Source organism: Pyrgilauda ruficollis, unplaced genomic scaffold (genome assembly GCF_017590135.1).
Source record: "Pyrgilauda ruficollis isolate IOZ18807 unplaced genomic scaffold, ASM1759013v1 scaffold157, whole genome shotgun sequence".
In the NCBI taxonomy this organism is placed as follows: Eukaryota; Metazoa; Chordata; class Aves; order Passeriformes; family Passeridae; genus Pyrgilauda; species Pyrgilauda ruficollis.
In genome coordinates this window covers 113,067-136,244 of record NW_024514432.1, presented here as the reverse complement: position 1 = coordinate 136,244, position 23,178 = coordinate 113,067, and the positions used below count along the sequence as shown (strand labels likewise).

General features: G+C 60.7%; 2 protein-coding genes across 2 annotated transcripts; both read right to left on the bottom strand.

Moving 5' to 3' along the window:
• Window positions 1–33: 33 nt before the first annotated feature.
• On the bottom strand, window positions 34–13,087 carry LOC121350513 (alpha-2-macroglobulin-like protein 1). The gene is given in 38 exon segments (XM_041461892.1): window positions 34–519; window positions 915–956; window positions 1,117–1,219; window positions 1,309–1,377; window positions 1,501–1,591; window positions 1,685–1,803; window positions 1,880–2,095; window positions 2,185–2,361; window positions 2,363–2,403; window positions 2,501–2,657; window positions 2,842–2,916; window positions 3,024–3,180; window positions 3,272–3,353; window positions 3,482–3,658; window positions 3,809–3,883; window positions 4,078–4,129; window positions 4,297–4,418; window positions 4,640–4,766; window positions 4,903–5,128; window positions 5,274–5,373; window positions 5,601–5,733; window positions 5,952–6,059; window positions 6,220–6,369; window positions 6,563–6,708; window positions 6,950–7,007; window positions 7,326–7,553; window positions 7,677–7,841; window positions 7,975–8,084; window positions 8,688–8,808; window positions 8,890–8,998; window positions 9,087–9,171; window positions 9,297–9,450; window positions 9,569–9,589; window positions 10,200–10,252; window positions 10,610–10,772; window positions 11,042–11,231; window positions 11,901–12,115; window positions 13,049–13,087. Coding segments are annotated over 38 exon segments (4,473 nt in total). The 3' UTR covers window positions 34–502.
• A 2,865-nt stretch (window positions 13,088–15,952) lies between these two features.
• Window positions 15,953–21,802, bottom strand: AGPAT1 (1-acylglycerol-3-phosphate O-acyltransferase 1). Its single transcript, XM_041461889.1, has 6 exons — window positions 21,621–21,802; window positions 18,671–18,804; window positions 17,980–18,155; window positions 16,685–16,780; window positions 16,326–16,398; window positions 15,953–16,176 (listed from the first exon to the last, which is right to left on the bottom strand). The coding sequence occupies exons 1-6, from the start codon at window positions 21,800–21,802 to the stop codon at window positions 15,953–15,955; spliced, it is 885 nt and encodes a 294-aa protein (XP_041317823.1).
• Between the last annotated feature and the right edge of the window lie 1,376 nt (window positions 21,803–23,178).

Below are 23,178 nucleotides of genomic sequence, written 5' to 3'. Positions count from 1 at the left end.
GCAGTGTCCCCAAGTCCCTCGTGGTGACACTGGCATTGTGTCAGTTCTGGGGAGGGGGCTGGGGTGGCATTGTGGATCCCAGGGTGGGTGAGGGGTGGTGGGGACCTGCCAGGGAAGCTCTGGCATGAGGGAGGAGCTCTGGGTCTCCTTCAGGTGCTGTGGGGAGGGGAGAGGCCAGAGCTGGCACCCCAGAGCCCCTGTGCAGGGTTGGCAGGAGGTGGCCTGGGGGGTGTCCCTGTGCAGTTCCCACTGTGGCTGCTCAGCCAAGTCCATGTGTGTCCTTGGGCCTGCAGAAGCCCCTCGGCTGCAGATCCTGGGGCTGTGGCTCCATCTAGAGGGGCCCTGCTGGGGGCCAGTGCTGCTGGGAGGGTCTCTGGGCCACCTCCGGTCCCCGTGGAGGGTCAGGACCATGGCCAGGGTGGGAGCAGAGACCCTCAGCTGTCCCTGTCCTTGGTGGCCGCAGGAGCTGGGACAGGGATGGGCTGCCAGGCTCCAGGCTGAGTTATACGTTTTCGTTCTCTTCAAAACGGAATATGGGGTTGCTGTGAGAGGAGAGTCCCCAGAAGCCCCCACCACCACCCTTGCTTGCCCCTGACCCTCTGGCTGAGCCCCATCCCCTATGTGACCCCAAGGGTGGGGAGCTCCAGGGGGGCGCTGGAGGAAGGCCAGGGCTGATGGGGGCTGAGCCCCCTCAAAGAGGCACAGCATCTCCTGCACCCCCAGCCTGCACTCCTGGGCAGGCTGCCAGTGCCACTCCCTGACCTCTGCCCCAGGCTCTGCCCAGCAAATCCCCAACAATCAGGGCAGGACTCTGGGATGGGCTCCTCTGTCCCTATTCCCTGCCCTCCTTCCCCTGGGGTCCCCGAGGGTCCCGAGGGTGGGGTGAGCCCTGGCCTGGCAGGCTTAGCCCCTACCTGAGCTGGGGGGTGCAGTGTAGGCCACATCCACACGGTCACCTGCAATGGGAAGAGGTGGTGACCATGGGCCTGGGAGGACCTGCTCCCTTAAGGAGCCAGAGCTCATCAGTGGGAGCTGAGAGATCAGCCAGACCCCACTGAGTGCCTGGGGCTGCAGGGCTGGCAGCAGGGCCGGGGCACTTGGCCCTGCAGGGCTCACCTGTCTCGTAGTAGTCATACAGGGACACGGTGGCTGGCTGGAGGTTGCTCACCAGGAAGTCCTGCTGGGCTCGGAAGGAAAAGGTCTCCTCCTGCTTGCTCAGCTGTGGAGACAGCCCAAGGAGGAGGTGTAGCCATCCACCATGGGGAAACCCCCCACATCTCAGGGCTCCTGCTCCTGTCCCCATCTCACCTGGTCCAGGTAAATGGTCACCTGGTCAGGCTGCACCTCCACCTTCTTCACCACATTCTGCCTCTTCAGCTGCAGGGACAGGGCTCAGGAGGGGCCACAGCTGCTCCATGGGTGCACAGCACCCCAAGCAGGTGTCCCTCCATGTCCTGCAGCCCCCAGCCAGGGACCAGAGGGAGGTGGGGGGCTCCTCACCTCCACCACAGATTTCTTGTCTGGGCTGTAGCCCGATGGCAGCTTGGCCTCAATGACAACCATGTTGGTGGCAGGACGCTCCCCGCTGTACCTGCAAGGACAGAGCCCCGGGTTGGGTTTAGGGATTCCCTCCCTCCCTGGCTGCTGCTGTCCTCCCGAAATCCAGGACAGCCCCAGTCCCTACCGTGCCCAGAGGCGGAGCAGGAACTGCGGGTTCGGTGTGCCCGGCAGCGGCTCCGTCTCCACCTGCAGTTCAAAGGCCCCCGTGCTGGGAGGGGGAGGCACGTTATAGCGCAGGGTCACCTGGGGGACAGCACAGGGTGAGCCCAGTGAGGGCACAGGGACAGGGCCCAGGACAGGGAGCCCAGGCTGCACCCACCTGCAGCAGGGCACAGCCCTGCCCACGGGCCTGCAGCCCGTAGGTGCCCGGCAGCTCGGGCAGGGCTGCCCGCTGCAGCACCAGCCGGTTGCTGCTGTCCAGCACAAAGTCCTGCACCGTCCCCGTGGGCGATGTCACCGTCACCGTGATGTCCCCGTTGCTGCCATAGGTCAGGACGGCATATTTGGCCAGGGCTTGCAGGGCCACCACGGTGTCCTGTGCACGGGGACAGTGCCAGGGTCACCCCTGAGCAGGCTCCCAGGAGGGGCCAGTTTGGAGCAGCCTCTGGAGCCCAGGGCCGGTACCTGTGTGGAGGCAAAACCCCCATAGGGGTTCTGCTGCTTGCAGAGCCAGCGGACAATCTGGGATGCTACCCCCAGGTCAGCAGGGGACACGGAGGGCTGGGACAGGTAGGCCAGCAGGACATAGGCTGTCATCTCCACCTCGGCCGGCGCAGCCGCAGCCCAGGACAGCTCCAAGGCCCTTCTGAGCCTGCCCCTTCCTCTTCCAGTAGAGTTGCCCATCTGCAGGAGAAGGGATGGCAGCTCAGCACCTGCTGCGGGCTGGGCTGGGGTCCCTCCCAGAGGTGGCACTGCCCACGGTGCCCTGGCCGGGCAGTACCTGCGCTGACGCTGTGCTGGGCCAGGCGCTGCAGCTGCGCCTGCTGCTGCTCCCCCAGCCCTGCCAGCCCGAACACGTAGGCCAGCAGGGCTTGGGTGTAGGGGTTGTCCGTGGGAGAAGCCTCCAGGCACTTGAGGGCTGAGCTCACCACCGGCTCCTGGTGTGGCAGCAGAGTCAGGGGCCAGCCCAGGGCATGGGACTCGCTCAGAGACCCCAGTGCTGCCTAGTGCCCCCAGCTGTGCCCAGTTTGCACTGCAAGGTGGCCTGGAATGGCCAGTCCCCTGCCCCAGCAGCTGTCCCCACCCCACCAGTCCCTGTGGGGAAGAAGGGTGCATCCTCACCAGCGTGGGCAGTCCCAGCTCCAGCATCGCTGCCGTCACGTACGCCGAGAGTGAGAGCTCGTCTGAGACACCACCCTGCAAGGGGACAGAGGGACACGGGTCCGGCCGGGCTGTGACACCAGCACAGGGACACCCCCACTGCCCAGACCACACTCTGGGTCCCCACCCCAGCCCTGCCCCACCTGCAGGGCGTTGTTGAAGAGTTTGCCCACACTGTGGAAGCAGCCGCTCTTCTTCTGGTGCTGCTGCAGCCACCGCAGCGCGTCCGTGATGTGCCGCTCCTCAATGGCCACGTAGGCTCGGGCCTGCCCGAAGGACTTGAGGACAAACGCTGTCAGCCTGGAGCCAGGGCGACACCGGAGGGCTGAGGGTCAGCGCTGGGCTCCCTGAGTGGCAGGGGGAGCCCTGGATGCAGCTGCAGAGCCCTCACCAGGTATTGCCTGTGGAATCGCTCTTCCCAAAGGCGCTGTAGGAGCCATCATCGTGTTTGTACAGCAGCTCCCGCTGGTACCCTGCGGGGGAACATGGGGACAGGGCACTATTTCTGTGCCCAGGAGACCCCAGGGGGGCCAGGCGGAGTGAGGAGGGGGCTGTGGGACAGTGGCGTCCCTGCCAGACAGGGAGTCAGGCTCCCACTGACCGCTCTGCAGGAACCCCTGTGCCTTGGCGCGGATGTCCGGCAGCAGCTGCCCCGTCTTCTCCAGGTACTGCTGGATGTAGATGTTGGGGGCAAAGTGAACCATGTTCTGCTCCCCACAGCCGTAGGGCATGGCCAGGAGTCTGTCCAGGTTCTGCAGGGCATTGCCCAGGATGTCACCTGTGCCAGGGGGACACATCATCAGCTGTGCCCTTGCCACCAGCACCCATGTCCTCTTCCATGTGAGCTCTAGTTGGTCCCATGTCCTGCTGAGCCTGGGGACCTCTGCACCCACCCTGTCCCCCGTGGTCTCCCCGGCCTGTCCCTTACCCATCACGGCGATGTGGGCTCTCTGGGAGCTCTCCAGGATATTTTCAGGAATCTCCAAGGACACTTCTTCATCACCTGTGGGGACAGAGGGCCATGACACTGGGAATGCCCAGCTCTTCGCAGCCTGTCCTGTCGCAGCCTCACCCACCCTGTTCCTGCCCAGGCACCCTGACCCTTGGCTCCTCTGGGCTGGTGGCCCTTGTGACCAGTGGCTAAGCACTCCTGGCCCACATCCCATGGCACTTCCCAACACCCCTGGCCAGTCCTACCTTCCTGGCAGAGCAGGGAGCTGTGAGTCTTCTCCACCAGGATCCCCCCGGGCTGTGAGGAAGCAGCACCAGAGTCAGTCAGGAGGAGGGACCTGCCTGTTTCCCAGTCCCCTTGGTCACCCCTGCCTTCATGTCTGGGTGCTCTCCCACTGACCCCCAAGGGCTGTTTGTGCCCTGCTCCCAAATCCATCCCATTTTCCTCCTCCACAGCCGTCTGACCTGCACCAGCAGAGGTTTTATCACGGTGTCCATGCGGCCCTGGGCCGGCACCAGGGGCAGCTCATTGCCACAGGGCTCAGAGGAGCTGAGGGCCTCGGTGCTCACAGTGATGTTCACCTCCCCTGAAGGTACAAACACGGCCCTCAGTCCCCAGGGAGCCCCCAAACCTGAGCACAGCCCCCTGGCCTTGGGGTGGGGCTGGCTGGACTGAGTTGGGGGTCCCCAGGAAGGGTGGGAGTGGAGCGAGGGAGGACTCCCCAGGTGCCGTGGGGTTCCTGCCCACCCGACCCCATCCCCTGAGGGTGACCCCGGGCAGCAGGGTGGGGTGGTGGCAGCTCTGTACCCAGGCTGGTGGCTCTCACACCCCACTGGAAGGTCTTGGCTTCATCTGCACAGATACAGCCCCTGTAGGTGTCCCCTGCACTCAGTGACACCTCCAGCTCCGCCGACTCTGCCAATGTCACCTGAACCTGCGGGGCACAGCCATGGCTCCATCAGACCCCAGAGCCAGGGTCACCTTCCTGGCCTCACCCAAACCTGCCAGAGCACGGCACAGCTCCGTCAGCCCCTGCCGCAGCCCTGGGTCCCCTGCCCGTCCCCGCTCACCCGCAGGCACTGGCGCAGGTAGTTGAAGACAGTGGCCTTGAGGGTGAAGGTCTCGTGGCGCACCACGGCGTAGGGCAGCGCCAGCTCCACAAAGAACGGCTGGAAGGCCGTGAGGGTGACAGCAGGGGACAGCCCCAGGCCCTGCGGGGCCGTACAGAACATCCCGGCCTCCCACTCTGTGATGGCGTCGGGCACTGTCACCGTCACCTCGGCAGAGCCGCTCTCCCTGCATGGAGAACATCGTGAGGCCACCCCACCACGGCTGGTGGCATGGCCTGAGTGGCACCGCTGTGACAACTGCTGGTGCCAGCCCACAGGGACAAGGAGTCCTGAGGTCCCCAACTCCCTTCCCTTGGGAGCTGTCCCCTCACCCCACAGGGACCAGGTCCCACAGCCACGTCTCTGGGAAGTACGTCCGGGGTGCTGGGGGCTCTTCCCCGTCCTCGATGCCTGAGTCGGCTGAGGTGAACACTGTCATAACTTCTGGATGCATATGGTTTCCCACTCTGAAGGGCTCAGACCTCGGCTGTACTGGAAAAGGCAGAACACAACTTGGGAGCCTCAGGTCTCAGCTGGACCTTGCCTGCAGCCAGCACAAGGGTGACCAAAATCCTTTTCCATCCTCTTCCACTCTCTTTGGTGCCTTTTTGTGTTTTCTGGATGGCTCCAACTCCCTCTGAGGACACAAAAGTGAGGACTGGCCACCAGCTCTTTGCTCTTTCCAGCACAAGGGCTGTGCTCACCTCCAGCACCGGGCATTCCAACGAAGGGGAGCCTGGGCAGGCAACGCTCCCTGGTCTTTGCACTGGTGAAGAGTTTCAGTGCTGCATCCTGTGAAAAAGCAGAGGTTGTCCACCCCCTTCAGCCAGCAGGAGGAATATCCCCATTCCAGCAGTGAGTAGTGCCAAGGCTACCGAAAACAAGTGGAGAAGGAGCCTGGGCTTGGCAGGAAAGGGAAGTCCTTTGCCACAGGTGTGGCTTTCCCAGCACTTGGGAGAAGCACGGGTGGCTCCAGGATGGGGAGGAACCGTGAGGCCCAGGGGCCTCACCTGGAATAACTTGTTGATTTCCATCCTGGAGTTCCGCCAGTGAATGTTACATAATGGTTCATCCTCGATGCTGTGGGGGTAGTTGAATTTGGGCAGTGCTTTGTAGACCTGGGAATAAAGACATGCACAACCCTCACTTTCAGAGCACAGGGCTCTGCCCACCGCAGCACTGGGTCCATGTGAAGGACACTTGAGCCAATATCATCCCACGCCCAGCCCAGGCTGCTCCTGGGGCTGCAGGGGGACCCCAGGCAGGGCCAGCACTCACAGCCTCGGCGCTGAGCTCAGCCTCGGGCTTCAGGAGCAGCACGCTGCGATCCACGGCTCGGACGGCGCACAGGGAGCCTGGGGCAGCCCCCAGCTGCAGCGTCAGCGCTGCCCCAGGCAGGGCCCTGGCCTCGGAAAACGCCATTTTCACCTGCACAGGGACACCAGGGGACAGAGGGCAGTCACCTCCTGTGGAGGGCAGGACCAAGCCACAGGTAGGGAAGGCTCTCCTCAGAGGGTTTGCGGAGCAGGGAATAGGGAATGGGTTGGGATGACACTGCGATGCTCCTGGAGCAGGATGGTTCCCAAGGCAGGCAGCCATGGACAACCCCAATTCCTCTCACCTGGTTGGGAAGGCACTTGGCCACGGAGAGCTCAGTGACATCAGCCACCATCTCGCCATTGGGCAGCATCACATAGACCAGAAGCCTGGCCATGGGTGCCAGCTCCAGCCCGATGGGCAACTCCAGGGAGAGGGAGGCTCTCTGTCCTGGGCCATGGAAAGGGGGGAGATGTTACCCAGAGAAAATGTGGCTGCTTCAGCCCTGGATGTGTCCAGGTTGGACAGAGCTTGGAGCACCCTGGGAGAGTGCAAGGTGTCCCTACCAGGGGCAGGGGGATGGAATGGGATGGCCTTGGAGGCCCCTTCTAACCCAAACCATTCATGGTTCTGTGAGGAGCAGGCACAGGGAGCAGAGCTCTGCACAGCCCCTCCATGCCATGGAACGTACCAGGCTCTGCAGAGACCTCTTTCCTGAAGATGCTGGTAATGGACCCCTTGGCCAGGACCTGCAGATGAAGGGGTGAAAACAAAACGCATGCTGAGTGTGGAATCCAAGTGTCCTGATGGAGGACAGACCCACAATGAGAGTTCTGGGACGATTTTTGACCATTCCCGGTCTCCAGCCCTCCAACAGCTCCCATGGGGGTGCAGGCCCAACAGTGGCAGCAGCCACCTCCTCTGACAGGTCCCTCAGTCCCTCCAGGACAGGCTGCTCATTGTCCTGTCCCTGGGGACACCACCGTGAACAACGTGTGTGGAGATGTGGCCCTTCCCACAGAACTGCCCTGATTCCTGCTGCCCTCCCTCCCTGGGCCGGGACTCACAATGAAAACCAGATCCAGGTTCTTCAGCTCAGTGCCCAAAGCCTGCTTGCCAAAGATGGAATCCACGCGGACCAGCTGGGAATGGCCGCAGGGCAGCTCTCCCTGTGGGGCGCGGATGTGCAGGAAGCTCCGGCTCTTGGACACGTAGGGCCTGGCTGTCAGAAAGGCACCTCGGGGCCTGAATCCTGCTGAGCCCTCCTGGCTCTCAGCTGTCCTGTTGACTTCAGCCTGAGGTGGGAATCAGGGGCTGAGCCCACCAGCAGCCCCCAAGGCTAGTGCAGCTCCAAGGCTCCACCCCACTGGAGGAAGCCGCTCAGGACCCCCAAGGGGGGACAAGGGTGGGGCACTTACCTGAAAGGAGACCAAGTCACTCCAGCCAGAGGTGTCCAGCTGGAAGGAGGCTCTCCCTGAGCTGTCAGTCAGGAAGCTTTGTGTCCTCTCTTTTCCCTGGTTCCTGACTGAGAGCAGGACCTGCCTCTGGGGCAGCCCAGAGCCATCGGCTCCCTGCAGCCGGATCTGTGCGGGAGGGAAGGGGGGATGCTGCAGTTTGGGGCTGCAGCTGTGGCAGAGCAGGGCTGGGGTGGGCAGGAGCAGGGCTGGGAGCAGCAGGGGCAGGTGAGCCCCACGGGGAGAGGGGAGCCCCCGTTACCGTCCCGCTGTAGGGGAGGCCTGGCTTGTAGACATGATCGGGGTTCTCAAAGGTGACCGTGACTCTTTTGGGTAAAACCTTGCAGCTCTTGGTGCTCTTCATCTCCAGCCCTGTGGAGAGCAAATGGGGAGCTCAGGGTGTTGCAGGGACACAGGACATAGCTTAGCTCTGGCCAGTGCCCCTGTCCCCTTGCAGAAAAGGTCCCTGGACATTTGGGCTTTCCTCCTGCAGCTTCCAGCATGGTTTGCATCTCCTACAAGAGCAGCACAAGCCCTGTTGAATATTCCAGACCTAAAGCCGAGGTGCAGCTGGGGGCAGATACTTCAGAACAGGTTCTTCACCAAAGCACCATCATGAGGGACCCCTGGGGCACTGGGCACAGGGACAAGCCCAGCTCTCCTCTCTCCAGCCAGGCCAGGCACTCCTGGTGTGACGGGACAGTGAGTGAGGGACGAGCTGGGAAGCGAAGCCACCCCACCAACCACTCTGCACTGCCAGGACTCAGCTCCCAGCACTGCCAGAGCTGCTGGATCTTGGAACGGCATTTTTCCCTTGCTTGGAATTCCAAGTGTTGCCAGGCTGCCCTGACTCACCCCTCTACCCAAACCCCATCCCTGCATGTGCATCCCTCAATCCCAGCAGCGCTTTTGGGTGTTCCTGGAGAGCACCAATCCCTTGGGAGCACTTGGGGACAGCCACACCCCCATTCCCACCTGTCCCATCCTCCACCAGCGATGCCTCAACTTCAAGTTTCTTCCTCAAAAATTGTGTCAAAATAATCTCCTCGGAGGCAGCCAACGAAACCTCTGTGGCAAAGCAGCCGTTCTTCTGTGTCTGGAGGGAAGATCAACCCCATCAGCAGCATTCCCAGGAAGGAGCCACCCCAGGGACAGCCCCAGTCCCGGCCACTCTCACCTGTCCCATAACTCGGGTGCAGGCCTTCTGCCTCCAGGGAGACCAGAGCCTCTGGCTGAGGCACAGGTCAGCCTGGACCTTCCCCTGGACGGGCTTCCCGTAGGTGTAGCTGTGTGGGGACAGGGGAGAGGCTGTGTTAGGGGGGCCCCACCCCGCTGGATCCCCCCATCCCCCCCCGTTCCCTGCTCCCATCTCACCGCCCGCAAATTTCCACCGGCAACTTCTCGTCCTGCTCCCACAGCACACTGGGGAGATGAATGGTCACCTCGAACTTAGGCAGCACTAGAGGACAGGCACAAGGACACAGTGGGGGTCACTCCCAGGACAGTAACAACATCCTCCAGGTGGCTGCAGGGGCTCAAGACCTGCTGCCCATGGTGGGGTCCCAGCTCCCAGTGCCCAGGTACCGTATTCCTCCACGCTGAAGGAATGGCTCTTCCCCTCCACGCTGATGGTGTAGGTGCCCAGGGCCGGCTCCGAGGCCAGCGGGAGGGACAAGTCCACGATTCCCTGCCGAGGGGTCAGCTCCCGCCACTGCGCGATGCGATTCCCGCTGGGATCCTGGCAGGGACACACGGGATCAGCGCCCGAGGAGCTGGTAGACAGCCCCTGGCTGTACCCTGTGTGCCCTCTCCCGGCCCTCCAAACCCACCCCACCCCCTGGGCGTCCCAAACTGACCTTCAGGAACACCAGGGGCAGCTGGAAGGCAAAGAGAGGATGGTCAGAGGAGCAATTCCATTCCTTGGGGTCTCACCAGCGTGGGCACAGCCGTGGGTGGGGCAGAGGGAGGGTGGGATGCTCTGAGCTTCCCAGCCCTCAAGGTGCTCTGGGACGGATTTTGAGCCTGGCTCTGGCAGGGTTGAGCCGAGGGCACTGCCAGCATGACACAGAGGTGGCATCTCCCAGTGCCTTAGGAAGGGTCCAGAACCCCTTTAATCTGAGAACATCCTGCACTTCCAGGGACCCCAGTGGTTGCTCAGGGGTGCCAGAGGCTGAGCCTGCCGGTATTCCTGGTGTCTGGTGCCTTGATGGATATCAGCACATTCCCCACTTCCCACTCACCAGGGCTGCACCTCTGCCCAGGAGCTGGCACGGGCACATTCCCATGTCACACGTGCCCTCTGCTTTCTCCTGATCCTGCTGCATCCCTGCCCAGCACAGGGCATCCCTGCCCCGGGGGCAGCTCCGCGGGCAGAGCTGGCCGGGGCAGCATTCCCGAGGGGAAAGCTGACTCCCACACCTCTCCCACGGCCGGCTGGGACACTGCAGTGACCCTTGTCACCTCCCCGCGTCCCAGCCCTGCTCTCACCTTCTGCTTGCTGGGGGTCAGGTCTTTATCCAAAGAGACGACTCGGAACTTCACTGGGGGAGGAAACGGAGATAGAGCAGCGCCTTCACCCGCAGGAAGGGGAATTCCCCGTGGGAAGGTGGAGGGAAACCCACACTGAGCCCTGCCCTGCTCCTCAGCAGCCCGGCTCCAGCGAGCCCTGGCACTGCCCTGTGCCCGTGCTGGGCATTCCAGGACATCCCGGGATAACCCCTCGCAGGACATCCCGGGATAACCCCTTGCAGGACATCCCAGGATAACCTCACACAGGACATCCCGGGATAACCCCTCCCGTTTCCAGGCAGTGCAGGAGCAAGGCTGGCCCCCCCATCCCCCCTCCTCACCCCAGGGCTGTCCCCCCAGGGCAGCGCGGTCCCCCCTGCCCCCCTCACCTTCCTGCCCAGGCTTGTAGACAGCCTTGTCCGTCTGGATGAAGACCCCGGGGCTCAGAGCTCTCAGCAGCACCTTCTTCGACTCGGAGACATTCAGGGAACCTCCTTGGAGGGAGACGTGCAGGGCCACGATCTCCTCCTTGCCTTTGGCGGGGGCTGGAGCCTGCGGGGGGATCAGCGGGCTCGGGGTGGGGACAAGGACGGGTCCCGGGTGACCCAGAGCACGCCCGGCCCCAGGAACCCCCCACGCCCAGCGACCATTCCAGCCGGGATAACGGGCTGAGCCTGGCTTCGTCAGTGCGAGGGGCAGACCCTGCCACAAGATGGGCAAGTCACATCTGTCCCCAGCCCTGATGGAAATGGCCTGGAGGCCCCCCAGACCCCCCCGGCTGCTTTGGGGTGACACTGGGGTGACACTGGGGTGACACTCACAGGGAAGGTGACGTTCAGGTGCAGGTGAGGCTCCAGGACCTCTCTGCTCAGCAGGGTGGTGGGGGGGGTCCCGCTGTCCCCCTGCAGCTGGACACAGAGCTGGACGGGCCCCTGGAGGTCACTGAGGTGCACCCAGAGCGTGGCAGGGTGAGGGTGGTACAGCACGGCCGGGGACACCACCACGTAACTCCTGCAGGGACAAGGGACAGCAGAGCCCTGGGGTAAGGCACATCCAGGACAGTCCCACAGAGACCTGGAAAAGCTCCTGGGAGCGCTGGAACCCCCCCCCCAGCCTTCCCTCTCTGCTTCTGGGCTCCTCAGCTCAGCTCTGCAGGTGAGGGCACAATAGCTCCTTGGAGCCACCAGGGCCACCAGGACCACCAGGGTCATGTCCTCAGTGCTCCTGGGCAGGGAGAGCCCCCAGCCTGTGCAGCTGGGGCACCCTGGGCAGCAACCAGGGCATGGGAGGGATTGAATCCCACCAGGAACTGCCAAGAGGCTGAAGCTCAACCACCCCAGCAGGCACAGGAGGGACTGAACCCCTCCAGGAGCTGCTGAGGAGCCAAGGCTAAAGCACCCAACAGGCACAGGAGGGATTGAATCTCCTCAGGAACTGCCAGGGAGCCAAGGCTAAACCACCCAACAGGCACAGGAGGGACTGAATCCCCTCAGGAACTGCCAGGGAGCCAAGGCTAAAGCACCCAACAGGTACAGGAGGGATTGAATCTCCCCAGGAACTGCCAGGGAGCCAAGGCTAAAGCACCCAACAGGCACAGGAGGGACTGAACCCCACCAGGAGCTGCCAGGGAGCCAAGGCTAAAGCACCCAGCAGGCATGGACGGACACAGAGGGGACTCACGGTGCTCCAGAGGCCCCGGCTGAGAGGAGCAGGATGGTGAAGAGGACGGGAAGGGCTGGAGACATCGTGTCTCCAGCTGGATGTGGATGTTGGGAACAGCCACAGCCTCCCCCTGCAGCTCTTGGCTCGCTCTGGATCTCTGTCTGATCCACTGCAGGCTCTGAAATGGATCCTTGTGTCCCACCCACTGAGGAAATCGGGCTGGCACAGGAGGCCTGGGCAGATAAAGCCCAGGCAATGTTTGCCCTCTGCCCACAGCTTCCGGGGGTCAAGGACTGCAGGGATGTTTGCAATATTGGGAAAGGTCCCTGGAGGTTCAGTCTGGGCCGGGGCTCCACACAGGTTTGCTGGGAAATGATGTCAAGAAGGCAGTGGGAACACATGGGAAATGAAAACAGGGAACACAACCTGAGGAGGGGCTGGGAGCTGGGGGTGATTTCTCAGAAATGAAAAATTTACAGGTACTTCAAATTTAACCAGATTTGGGCAGGTCACATGTCCCAGGCTGGCTTTTTGCCCAGTTTCATCCAGTCTGGACAAAGGAACAGGAGAGTGTGGGGATGTGGAATGGCCCATCTACTCCCATTCCACACATGGGAGCTGGACACCTGCCAGGGCAGGGCTGAGCTGATTCCTGTGGGTTCTTCACTTCTTTTATCTGTTAAGGTTGGGGTTAAATGTGTGAGATGGTATATTTTTTTGGGACTCAGATGTTTATTAGTCCTTATCTGTGTTACAGTTTCACAGACCCTGAGTTCTACAGCACTTCTCTCTAACAAGGTAAAAATGGAGCCCAATATCTCTCTCTACAAGGCATTTTAAGGATAAGCTGTCCAATTATTAAAATTAATTATTTATTAATTAATTATTAAATTCTTTTGCACTTTTAACCCAATAACCAACCACCCATGCCCTGCAATGTGGGCTTTTTCATCCAATTACACAAAACCACCCAAAACCATGGAGAAGAAGAGAAGGAGAAGGAGAAGGAGAAGGAGAAGGAGAAGGAGAAGGAGAAGGAGAAGGAGAAGGATCAGCCTCTGCTCTAAAACCTCCATCTTTATATCTATTACTATATTCTAAAACCTTAAACTCTAAGTTTTCCACCCTGTGATATTTCCACACTTCTATTCAAACTCCACACCCACAGTCTCAGCACTATCATTCAATTTTGGAAGCTCCTCCATGGCCTCAGGTCAATGCAGTGTTCTCTTGGGGGTCAGTGCCTGTCAGCACAGAAAGTCCAAAATTCTCAGTTTCCAGGGTTCCAAGAGCTTCCCTGTGTCCTGGTGAGAATGTGGGACAGTTGAGGGGCTCCACGACAGCCCCACATTCCTGGGCACATCCCCTGCTCTGGGACCTTGCAGTTCCCTTCCCTTTGAGGCTGTGGGAACCATGGAATCATGGAATGGTTTGGGCTGGAAGGGACCTCAAAGCACTTCCACCCCTGCCATGGGCAGGGACCCCTTCCACTGTCCCTTGCTGCTCCAATCCCATGCAGCCTGGCCTTGGGCACTGCCAAGGGATCCAGGGGCAGCCCCAGCTGCTCTGGGCACCCTGTGCCAGGGCCTCACAGGAAGCCATGGATGGGGCTGACCTTTTCCATGGGATCTCAGCTGACCACAGCTCTGTCCCCACGCCTGCCCAGCTCAGGTTTTGCTGGACACAGCTCTGTGCTCACCTCCCTGCCCTTTGGAGCAGCCCCAGAGGCTGTGGGTGGCCAGAGGGGCTGGACCTGCCACCCCCAAGGACACGAGGCAGGAGCACGGCCCGAGTTCACCCAGTCCTGCCAGGATGTGGGCAGGGGTCAGTGCCCTGCCAGACATCCTGGATGGGACAAGGAGCTCATGGCTCCCCTAGCACTGCCAAGGCCAGCACTGACCCCTGTCCCCAAGTGCCACATCCACAGGGCTGTGAAACCCCTCCTGGGATGGGAACCCAGCACTGCCCTGGGCAGCTGTGCCAGGGCTGGGCACCCCAAGCAGCCAGGCAGGGCAGGACCAGAAAAAGCAAGGTGTTCCCAGAGCCCCCCTGCCAAGACTTTTTCTTCTCCTCAAGCTTTCACCTCCCACTGCCAGTGGAAAATCCAGGGAGGGATCTGGCTGGGCCCTGCCCCTCCAGGCAGCACAAGGTTTTGCCCAGAGCAGCTGTGGCTGCCCCTGCATCCCTGGCAGTGCCCAAGGCCAGGCTGGACATTGGAGCTTGGAGCAGCCTGGGACAGGGGGAGGTGTCCCTGCCATGGCAGAACTGGATGGGCTTCATGGTTTCTCCCACCCAAACCATTCCATGATTCCACTGATGCTCAACCCCCCAAACTCAAACTTTGGGCAGCCAAACCACCCCCAAGATGGGGGTGTGGTGGGCCCCCCAGGCCAGCTCAGAGCTGACGGACTACACCACATGTTGGGAATCCTGGGAAGCAGGAAATGATTAAAGGAGTTTTCTGGGATGTGGGACCTTCCTGTGCCCTTGGCCATGCCCATGTGACATCTCCTGATCCCGTGGGTTGTTCCTCATGGGAAGCGTCTTTGCAGTTTGGTGTCAGATGGTTGCAACAAATTTGAAGGATTTCCTCCATAATCCAGCTCTCCTGAGAGCAGGAATGGTGCCAAACCAGAGCTCTGTGCCCGTGCTTTACACTTTTTATCCCAGAGTGGGAGGAGAAACATTGCCCACCCTGCTCCCCACAAGGGGACAGCCACACCCTGCCCTGTCCCTGCCCTGCTGCCACTCTGGGGTGCTGACACAGGAGCTGCTCAGCTGGGAAGGAGCCAGGAGATCCCAAATCCCTGCCTGGCTGCAGGCAACCATGCAGCTGTTAGATGGGTTATGGTCCAGAGGCGATGCAGAGGCACCTCCAGGTGGGATTGTGCCCAGGTGGGCATGATCCAGGTATTGCTGGGAATCTGAGGCTTCAATGGATGCTCTTCTTGTGCATTTACTGGTGCAGGGAGAGCTCTGCCTCAGGGGCAGCCCCAGACAGGGTAACCCTTACCCTGCCCTGTGCTCCTCACACCATCCCTGGGGTGGGCATGCTCCTGCAGGGTGCTGTGTGTGTGCAGGGTGCTGTGTGTGTGTGCAGGGTGCTGTGTGTGTGTGTGTGTGTGCAGGGTGCTGTGTGTGTGTGCAGGGTGCTCTGTGTGTGTGTGTGCAGGGTGCTCTGTGTGTGTGTGTGCAGGGTGCTCTGTGTGTGTGTGCAGGGTGCTCTGTGTGGTGCTGTGTGTGTGCAGGGTGCTGTGTGTGTGTGCAGGGTGCTGTGTGTGTGTGTGTGTGTGCAGGGTGCTGTGTGTGTGTGCAGGGTGCTGTGTGTGTGTGTGTGTGTGCAGGGTGCTTTGTGCTCCCTAGTCAGTGTGCTCCCTATTCAGTGTGCTCCCTGTTCAGGGTGCTCCATGTTCAGGGTGCTCCATGTTCAGGGTGCTCCCTGCACAGGGTGAAGTCTCCTTGAGGAGATGGATCCCCCTCAGCCCCCTCACACAGCCAGGACACAGCACCAGCTCCAGACTCTTTAATGTCCCACCCTTGGCTGACAGCTCAGCACCAAGGATGCTCTTCCCCCCCGGGATGCTCTTCCCCCCGCAGCAGCTTCCCCTGGACCTCGTGTCCCGCCCCAGGCCACACGCTCTGGGCCCCTTCCCAGAGCTGGCTGCACCCAAACAGCATTCCCAGCTGGTAGGAGCCTCTGGAAGGAGAATCCATGGGGGAGCCCAACAATCAGGGGTGGAAAATGGGGCTGTGAGTCCACAGCCCTGCCTGGACCATCCCTGCCCTGCCCAGTGAGCAGGCAGGAGCCATCCTGGGGGACAGCCACAGCTCCAGGTCTGGCAGAGGGACATCCAGGGGATGCACAGTCACAACGAGGGGTTTTAGGGGACACCTTGCTCTGTTTTTGGGGGCACCTTGCTCTGTTCTGGGGGTGCTGCCTGGTCCCCATCCTGCCCTGCTCTGTTCCCCTTAGGGCACCATCCTGCTGGGGCGGTGGCAGGGCTGCAGGACACCTCCTCAGGGGACAAGGGACACCTCCCTGGTGTCCCCGAGGGACTCACTCCCTCTGCCTATTTTCTGCTCCTGGCTGTCTCCCCCTGGCCCTGGGGGCTGTCCCTGTCCTCCCCTGGTCCCAGCAGAGGCTGCTTCATGTCCTGGTCCCCGTGGTCACTCATGGACATCTCGGCCAGGGCATCGGCCATGGCCTGGCGGATACTCTCGGTCAGCTCGGGGACATCCTTTGGGCTCAGGCCCCGTGTTTCCACTCTGGGGAGGACTTGGATGGTGCAGGTCCCTGGGAGAGGAGGGAAAAGCCAGGGATGTGTTAGAGGATCCCACCAGGAACTGGGTATTCTCCCAAGCATCTTCCACCCTGGCTGCCTCCCCACCCCCAGGTGCCTCACCCCCAGCCCTCTGCCATGGGAATTCCTGTCCATCCCTTACCAGAGGTGAATCTCTTCTCCTTGGGGCTGAAGAAGTCCCAGTACGGGGAGATCACGATGGGGACAATGGGAACCTGCAGGACACAAAGGTTTGGGGGCTCCCCAGAGAGAGCCCTCCCCAGGCAGGACTCCTGCTCCTGCCTGTCCCTCCCTGGACATAAAATCCCTCCATCCCTGGGGATCAAATCCCTCCATCCCTGGCGACCAAACCTCCCATCCCTGGGGACCAAACACCCCATCCCTCTGCCCCAGGGTTCACACCCACCCAGCTCCATCCAGGGTGAGCCAAAGGGGAAGGAATAATTTTGGAAAAGGCCTCCGAGACCAGTGAGTCCAACATTTGATTAACCATTTCCTTACCTGGGCCTGCACAGCCAGGTGGAAAGCGCCACGCTTGAAGGGCAGCATGGATTTGCCCAGGTTCCTGGTGCCTTCTGGGAAAACCCACACACGGAGCTGCAGGGGAGAGGGACAGAGGTGACCCCGTGTTTTGGGCTGAAAGATGTGGCTGGGAGTGTGTATTCTATGGTCATCTGTTAGAGTGGGGCAGTTAGCTTCTGTTAACTGGGCAGTTTTCTTTATCTCTTCCACAACCAATCCTCCCTTGAGATCTCTTCTGTTCATGGACCACTGATGTTTGTATTTTAATTTTCCTGGTAAAGAACTGTTATTCCTACTCCCTTATCTTTGCCTGAGAACCCCTTAATTTCAAAATTATAACAGTTCAGAGGGAGGGGGTTTACATTTTCCATTTCAGGGGAGGCTCCTGCCTTCCTCAGCAGACACCTGGCTTTTCAAACCAAGCCACCCCAACCTCAGCTGGGTCAGTCCTGCCCACAGCCTGTGGCATTCACATTCTCTGAACATGATTCCTTGGCCCAGGGTTTTTCTCCTGGGAAGCTGAAAGGCAGTGAGAGGCCTCAGAGAAAAGAAAACAATTCTTATCTCATTTGCTTCTCCTGTGTTTTGCTCATGTGGAATGTGTTTGGAGATTGTTTGCCCACAGGCGATTGCCTGATTGGATTCTGCTGTGAGTTGTTTTGACCCACTGGCCAATTGGGGCCAAGCTGTGTCGGGACTCTGGAGAGAGTCACGAGTTTTCATTATTATCTTTTTAGCATTCTGTAAGTATCCTTTCTGTATTCTTTAGTATAGTATAGTATTCTTTAATATAATATAGTATAATAAAATAATAAATTAGCCTCCTGACAACATGGAGTCAGATTCATCATTCCTCCCTGCCACAGGGCTCACCGTGTAGGAAAGACATTTTTGTGCTGTTCTTGTGAGCCAGCAAAGGCCTCCTGGAGATAAGGAAAGCCATGTCCCTCTCTCAAGGAAGGTACCGAGGCTATCACCATGACAATGTGATGAAAGAGAGAAAACTAAAAGATCTGGACTTTAGCTGGCTCACAGGATGACACGGCTCCTTGTTCACCTATTGAGAACTTTGTTTCTTTCTTATGACCAATGGGCGGTGTATGTGTCTGTCAAGTAAATGTAATTATCTTGAAAAACTATAAAGGCCACATGTTGCTATAATAAATCCCTCTTCTACCCCCTTCTGACAGAGTCTGTGTCGCGCTCTGCAGCGGCGTCGCCGTGCGTTTACAACAGCAGCCCCGACCCGCGGTGTCCCCAGCCCTGTCCCTCACGTTGTCTCGCCGCATGGCGCTGGCGGTGCGGGAGATGACCTCGATGGCCGCGTCCCTGCGCTGGCGCTCGATGAAGATGATGCCACTGAGCCAGCAGGCCCAGCCCACCGTGCCCAGGTAGAGCAGCTCCCGCTTGGCGATGGGCACGCAGCGCTCGGGGATCACCTCCACCATTCCTGGGGCATGGAGAACACCCATCAACACCTTCCCAACCCACGGCATTGGCAGCAGAAAAATCGCCTGGGAAAACTGCTTGGAAGTGGAACCCCAGGCTGGACAAACCAGCTGGATATCAGGAATAAATTCTGCAGCTCAGCCAGTCCTGAGAGGTGATAACTGCAGAGAGAAACTCTCTGGAGAGGCCAAGTTACATCAGTGCACAGATTAATTAATCATTTATACCCTAACATAATTTATACACTAATTATACCCTAATGTAGGACCAGGTTGGGGTTATTTTAGCCTTGACTTAAAGGACTTTAAGCTGTCCCCAGTCCCAGGACCACCCTGTGGCATCATCTCTCGTTGTCCCTCCTCTCCCTGCAGCACAGCCCTGTCCCAAAAGCTCTCCTGGCCCATTCCTAGCACACATCCCTGCCCTGATCCTGGTGCTGACTCCCCAAAGCCATTCCGGTGCACGCCTGGAGCCCCCCGAGGTGCCGGGGATCCCCCCTGCGCTGCCCCCACGCACCCATGAGGTCGAGGGAAGCCTGGTGGTTGCAGACGATCACGAAGGGCCCCGGCAGCCGCAGCCGCTCCGAGCCCCTCACCTGCATCCTGATGCCGTAGAAGCGCTTGAGGGGCAGGAGAGCTGCCCGCAGGAGCCTGCGGGAGAGAAGGGACCAGATTAGGGACGAGATGAGGAACAAGATAAGGAATGAGACAAGGAATGAGAAAAGGGACGAGATAAGGGACGAGATAAGGCGGAGAAACACGTGCAGGGAGCAGCTCTGCACCGGCCTGGGCGGGCAGGGTTAGGCTGGGCTGCACTGCTGGACCCGGGCTCAGAACTCAGGGAGGCTTGGCTTTGTCACACATTTGCAGCCTGTGAGGCTCAGAACTCGCCTGGCTCCCACCTGAGCTGGGCCCAGCTCCTCGCTCAGAGCAGAGGGAGCTGCTGAGGAGGGAGAGTGACCAGCACGAGGTGGTGGCAAGGAAAAAACAGGACTTTGATGTCCAGGGATTATGGGAAAGCAAAAAGAGAAGGGGTGGGATGGGGATGGAAATGGAGATGGGTACGTGGGGATGGGGAAGGGGATGGGGACATGGGGTTGGGGACATGGGGATGGGGACGGGATGTTCACATCCCAACGAGGACAAACTTTCTGCCCGGAGGAGGCTCCCCAGGTGCTCAGCTGGATCCGTGTGTGGACGGAAATGCAGATCCCAGACCGCTAAAGCCAGAGGTGGATCCCAGCAGGGAGGAGCTGAGCTGGGCATGGATGAGCCCTGGGGATGGGTGGCAGAGGGACAGACAGATCCCCAAGGACGTGGGTGACCCCAGGGACTGCCCCTGCACTCCTTTGTGCGGCAGGGGGAAGGGAAAACCAGCCCAGACATTCGTTAGGGGAATCACAAATGGCTCCACCCGACCTGCAGTGTCAGGAAGAGATGGATCTGAGCAGAACAGTGGTGTCACATCCCGGGAGGGTTGGACAGGAGGAGGAATATCGGGATGGCAGTGATGGGTGATGGTCAGGATGGGAATAATGAGAGGAGTGGAGGGAGGAGGGAGCACCAGGGATTCCAGCAGTCGTGGAGACAAAATCCTGGGACGCATCGGTGCTGGAGCAGGGCACTGTCCGACGCACAGAGGGTCTGTGCCAGGGTCCCCACGTCTGTCACTGCCCCAGGGGACAGCGCAGGGGGCAGGGAAGGGCTCAGCACCAGGCAGGGTGAGAAGGGAGAAGGAGGCACAAGGTCCGCGGTATCGCCCCCATCCCTCGGGAGCCGCAGGCTCGGAGATCCCAGAGGATCCGGGGAGAAACGGTGCCCCAAAGCCAGGACTAATGACAGGGAAGCGCTCTGAGCCGCAGGCTTTGGGATTCGGAGGAGAGGGAGCTGGGCGTGCTGCGCCCGCACGGAGCTGTCGGTGGGACAAGATAAGGCGGCGCTGATAAGGCGGGTGAGTCACAGCCTCACTCGACACTGCCGCTGGGCCGGCAGCGTGCGCTTTGGAGCAGCGCCCGGCACTCCGCCGGGAAGGACCTGGGACAGGCTGCAGCACCGCCGGTACCACCGAACCACCGCCTGGAATACCGAACCACCTCCGGTACCAGCGAACCTTGGACTGATAACACCGAACCACCTCCGGTACCAGCGAACCTTGGACTGATAACACCGAACCACCACCGGGAATACCGAACCACCTCCGGTACCAGCGAACCTTGGACTGATAACACCGAACCACCTCCGGTACCAGCGAACCTTGGACTGATAACACCGAACCACCACCGGGAATACCGAACCACCTCCGGTACCAGCGAACCTTGGACTGATAACACCGAACCACCACCGGGAATACCGAACCACCTCCGGTACCAGCGAACCTTGGACTGATAACACCGAACCACCACCGGGAATACCGAACCACCTCCGGTACCAGCGAACCTTGGACTGATAACACCGAACCACCTCCGGTACCAGCGAACCTCTGATCGGTACCACGGAACCTCAGACTGATAGCACCGAACCTGCGGCCGCGCTCCCGCCGCGGGCCGGGGTCCCTCGGCACAAATCCCCAGCGAGTTTCTCAAGCTGGGATATTTTCCCTGTGTAATTGCATCCCTCCTGCTGTGCTCATCCTGCCCGGGAATCCAGCAACGGGATTGCAACACCCTGAGAGCGCCTTCCTCCGGTGTTGCACTTTGATGTTATCTCCCTGTGTTATCTCCCCGGTGTTATCTCCCTGCTTCCACCCTCGGGAGCAGAGTCGGGACATGGCTGTGATCAGAGCATGGCTGTGATGGGGACAGGGCTGTGCCCCTGCCAGGTGATGGCACCAAGACACCCCAGAACCATACAAACATGGAATAGTTTGGGTGGGAAGGGACCTTAAACCCACCCAGCGTCACCCCCAGCAGTGGGCAGGGACACCTCCCACTGTCCCAGGCTGCTCCCAGCCCCATCCAACATGGCCTGGGACACTTCCAGGGATCCAGGGGCAGCCATGGAATAATTTGTGCCAGGGCCTCTCCACCCTCAATCCCTCTGCCAAAGTGCTGTTCCCGGGTCTCCCATGGGCAAAACCAGAGCTAGGGACACAGCACTGGGCAGGTATTTGCCCCCTGCCCTGATGGTACTTCCAAATCCCCCATTACCCACCCAGGAGATGACTCCAACATACCATGGCCAGGAATGATCCCTTTTATGTTATTTCATCCCTCAGGGACCACAAATCCCAACTCCAGCATGGCCTGACCCTCCCTGGGCACAGCCAGCACCTCTCACACCACAAGTTGCACTTCACTGCCCCACAGATGTGACCACAGCCCTGGCCTTGGCCCCAGGGCTCTGCCACCAGCTGTGACCCAGCTGTGGCTCCAGCCAGGGCAGGACAGAGCCTGTGGCCACAAACCACGGGATCTCCTCCAGCTGAGCCAAGCCCCAGCCAGCTCTCCCCAAGCCCAGCCCATGCTCACCTCATGTTCTCCACGGAGCGTCCCCGGAAGGCGGCCAAGGGGGACAGCAGGGTGGCCAAGGCCACGATCCAGCAGTTGAAAAAGAACACCTTGCAGAGGAACTGGAAGTGGGGGCTGCACCTGTAGAGCAGCAGCGCTGCCAGGGGCAGGAGCAGCAGCCCGGGGAGCAGCAGCAGGTCCATGGTGCCACCCCGAGCTCAGCCCAGGAGCGGGGCAGGTGAATCAGGAGGATCCTGCGTGGGCGGCCGGGGCTGGCCCAGGGGAAGGCTCGCTGTGGATCTCATCCCGGGGATGGAGTGGCTCAGGTGGAAGCAGGTCACCCACCCAGGGGTGGAGAGTGGCCGTGAGTCACACGGGGACCCTGAGTCACCCGAGCTGTCACTGCTGTCACCTCCTGGGCTATTGACAGCCATTGCAGAGACTCCAGGTCGGTAAGATCAGACCTGCTGCTCACTAAACTCTTCCTGTCCTAGGAATCTCTGCTGGGCACAGGGCTGCCAGCCCTGGGAAAGGAAATCTCAGCTGGTGGGGACAGCAGGAGCTGCTCCTGGTCCATGGCCATCACCCCAGGCAGGCTGGGCACAGTCACCTGCTGGCAGCCAAACCTCACCCTGCAGAGCATCAGATTGCTGGAAAACATCTCCCACCTGGAATGACAGCAGGACCATGGCACCACTGCTCCCCATCCCTTGCTCAGTTTGGGCAGCAGGAGCTCCTCTGCCCTTCCCCTCCCACTGCCCAGCATCTGTCCCCAAGGTCCCACAGTGCCGGGGGGCCGGGCTCTGCCACCCCCCACTGCCAGCCCGGGCTGCAGGGGGTGGTGGCCCTTGGCCCAGTTGGCAGCCAGGGGCTGTGTTGCGTGAGGTGTTTTCACGGGTGCAATTAGCACAGGCTGTAATTAACCTCTCCTCCTGCTCTGGTGCCTTGCAGGATGCAGGCCAGCCCCCTGGAAACTCCTGGAACCAAGTCCTGGTCGCAGCAGGGACACTGGGCTGGTGTCACCCCCAGCAGCCTCCCCCAGCCCCGCTGGTCCATTCCCAAAACAAGGAATCACAGAATCCCAGGAGAGTTTGCGTGGGAAGGACCTCACAGCCCATCCAGTGCCACCCCCTGCCATGGCAGGACACCTGCCACCATCCCAGGTGGCTCCAAGTCCCGTTCCACCCAGCCTGGGACACCCCCAGGGCTGGGGAAGGAGGGACATCCCTGAGCTGCTGCCAGAGCCCCCGGCTCAGCCCTGACCTCAGGAGCTGGGAGCAGTGAGTGTGCCCCCCCATAACAGCCCCAGCGGGGTCTCTGGGGTCTGCCAGTCCCCTCAGGCCACTCCTGGGCAGGTGTCACCTCTGCTGGGACCACCCCAGCCCTCCTGCCTCCCCTGGCAGGACCTCAGCCCAGCATCTCTGCCCCACTGTGCCAGGGCTGCCCTTCCACCCACGCCTCCCCCCTGTCCCCTGGAGGTGACAGAGATGTCCCCGGCCTCTGGCCATGCTGGAGGGTGCCCCAGTTTGACCAGTAACCCCGGGGTTACGTCCACCAGGGGTGTTGCAATGCCCATTGC

What these genes read in the sequence shown, in the direction of transcription:
- AGPAT1 (XM_041461889.1), bottom strand. Translation starts at nt 21,802, where the DNA reads ATGGACCTGCTGCTGCTCCCCGGGCTGCTGCTCCTGCCCCTGGCAGCG. An exon ending in GGCTTCCCTCGACCTCATGG is followed by an intron (nt 18,156 to 18,670) that starts GTGCGTGGGGGC and finishes TCCATGCCCCAG; the next exon opens with GAATGGTGGAGGTGATCCCC. An exon ending in GGAGAAGAGATTCACCTCTG is followed by an intron (nt 16,177 to 16,325) that starts GTAAGGGATGGA and finishes CTCCTCTCCCAG; the next exon opens with GGACCTGCACCATCCAAGTC.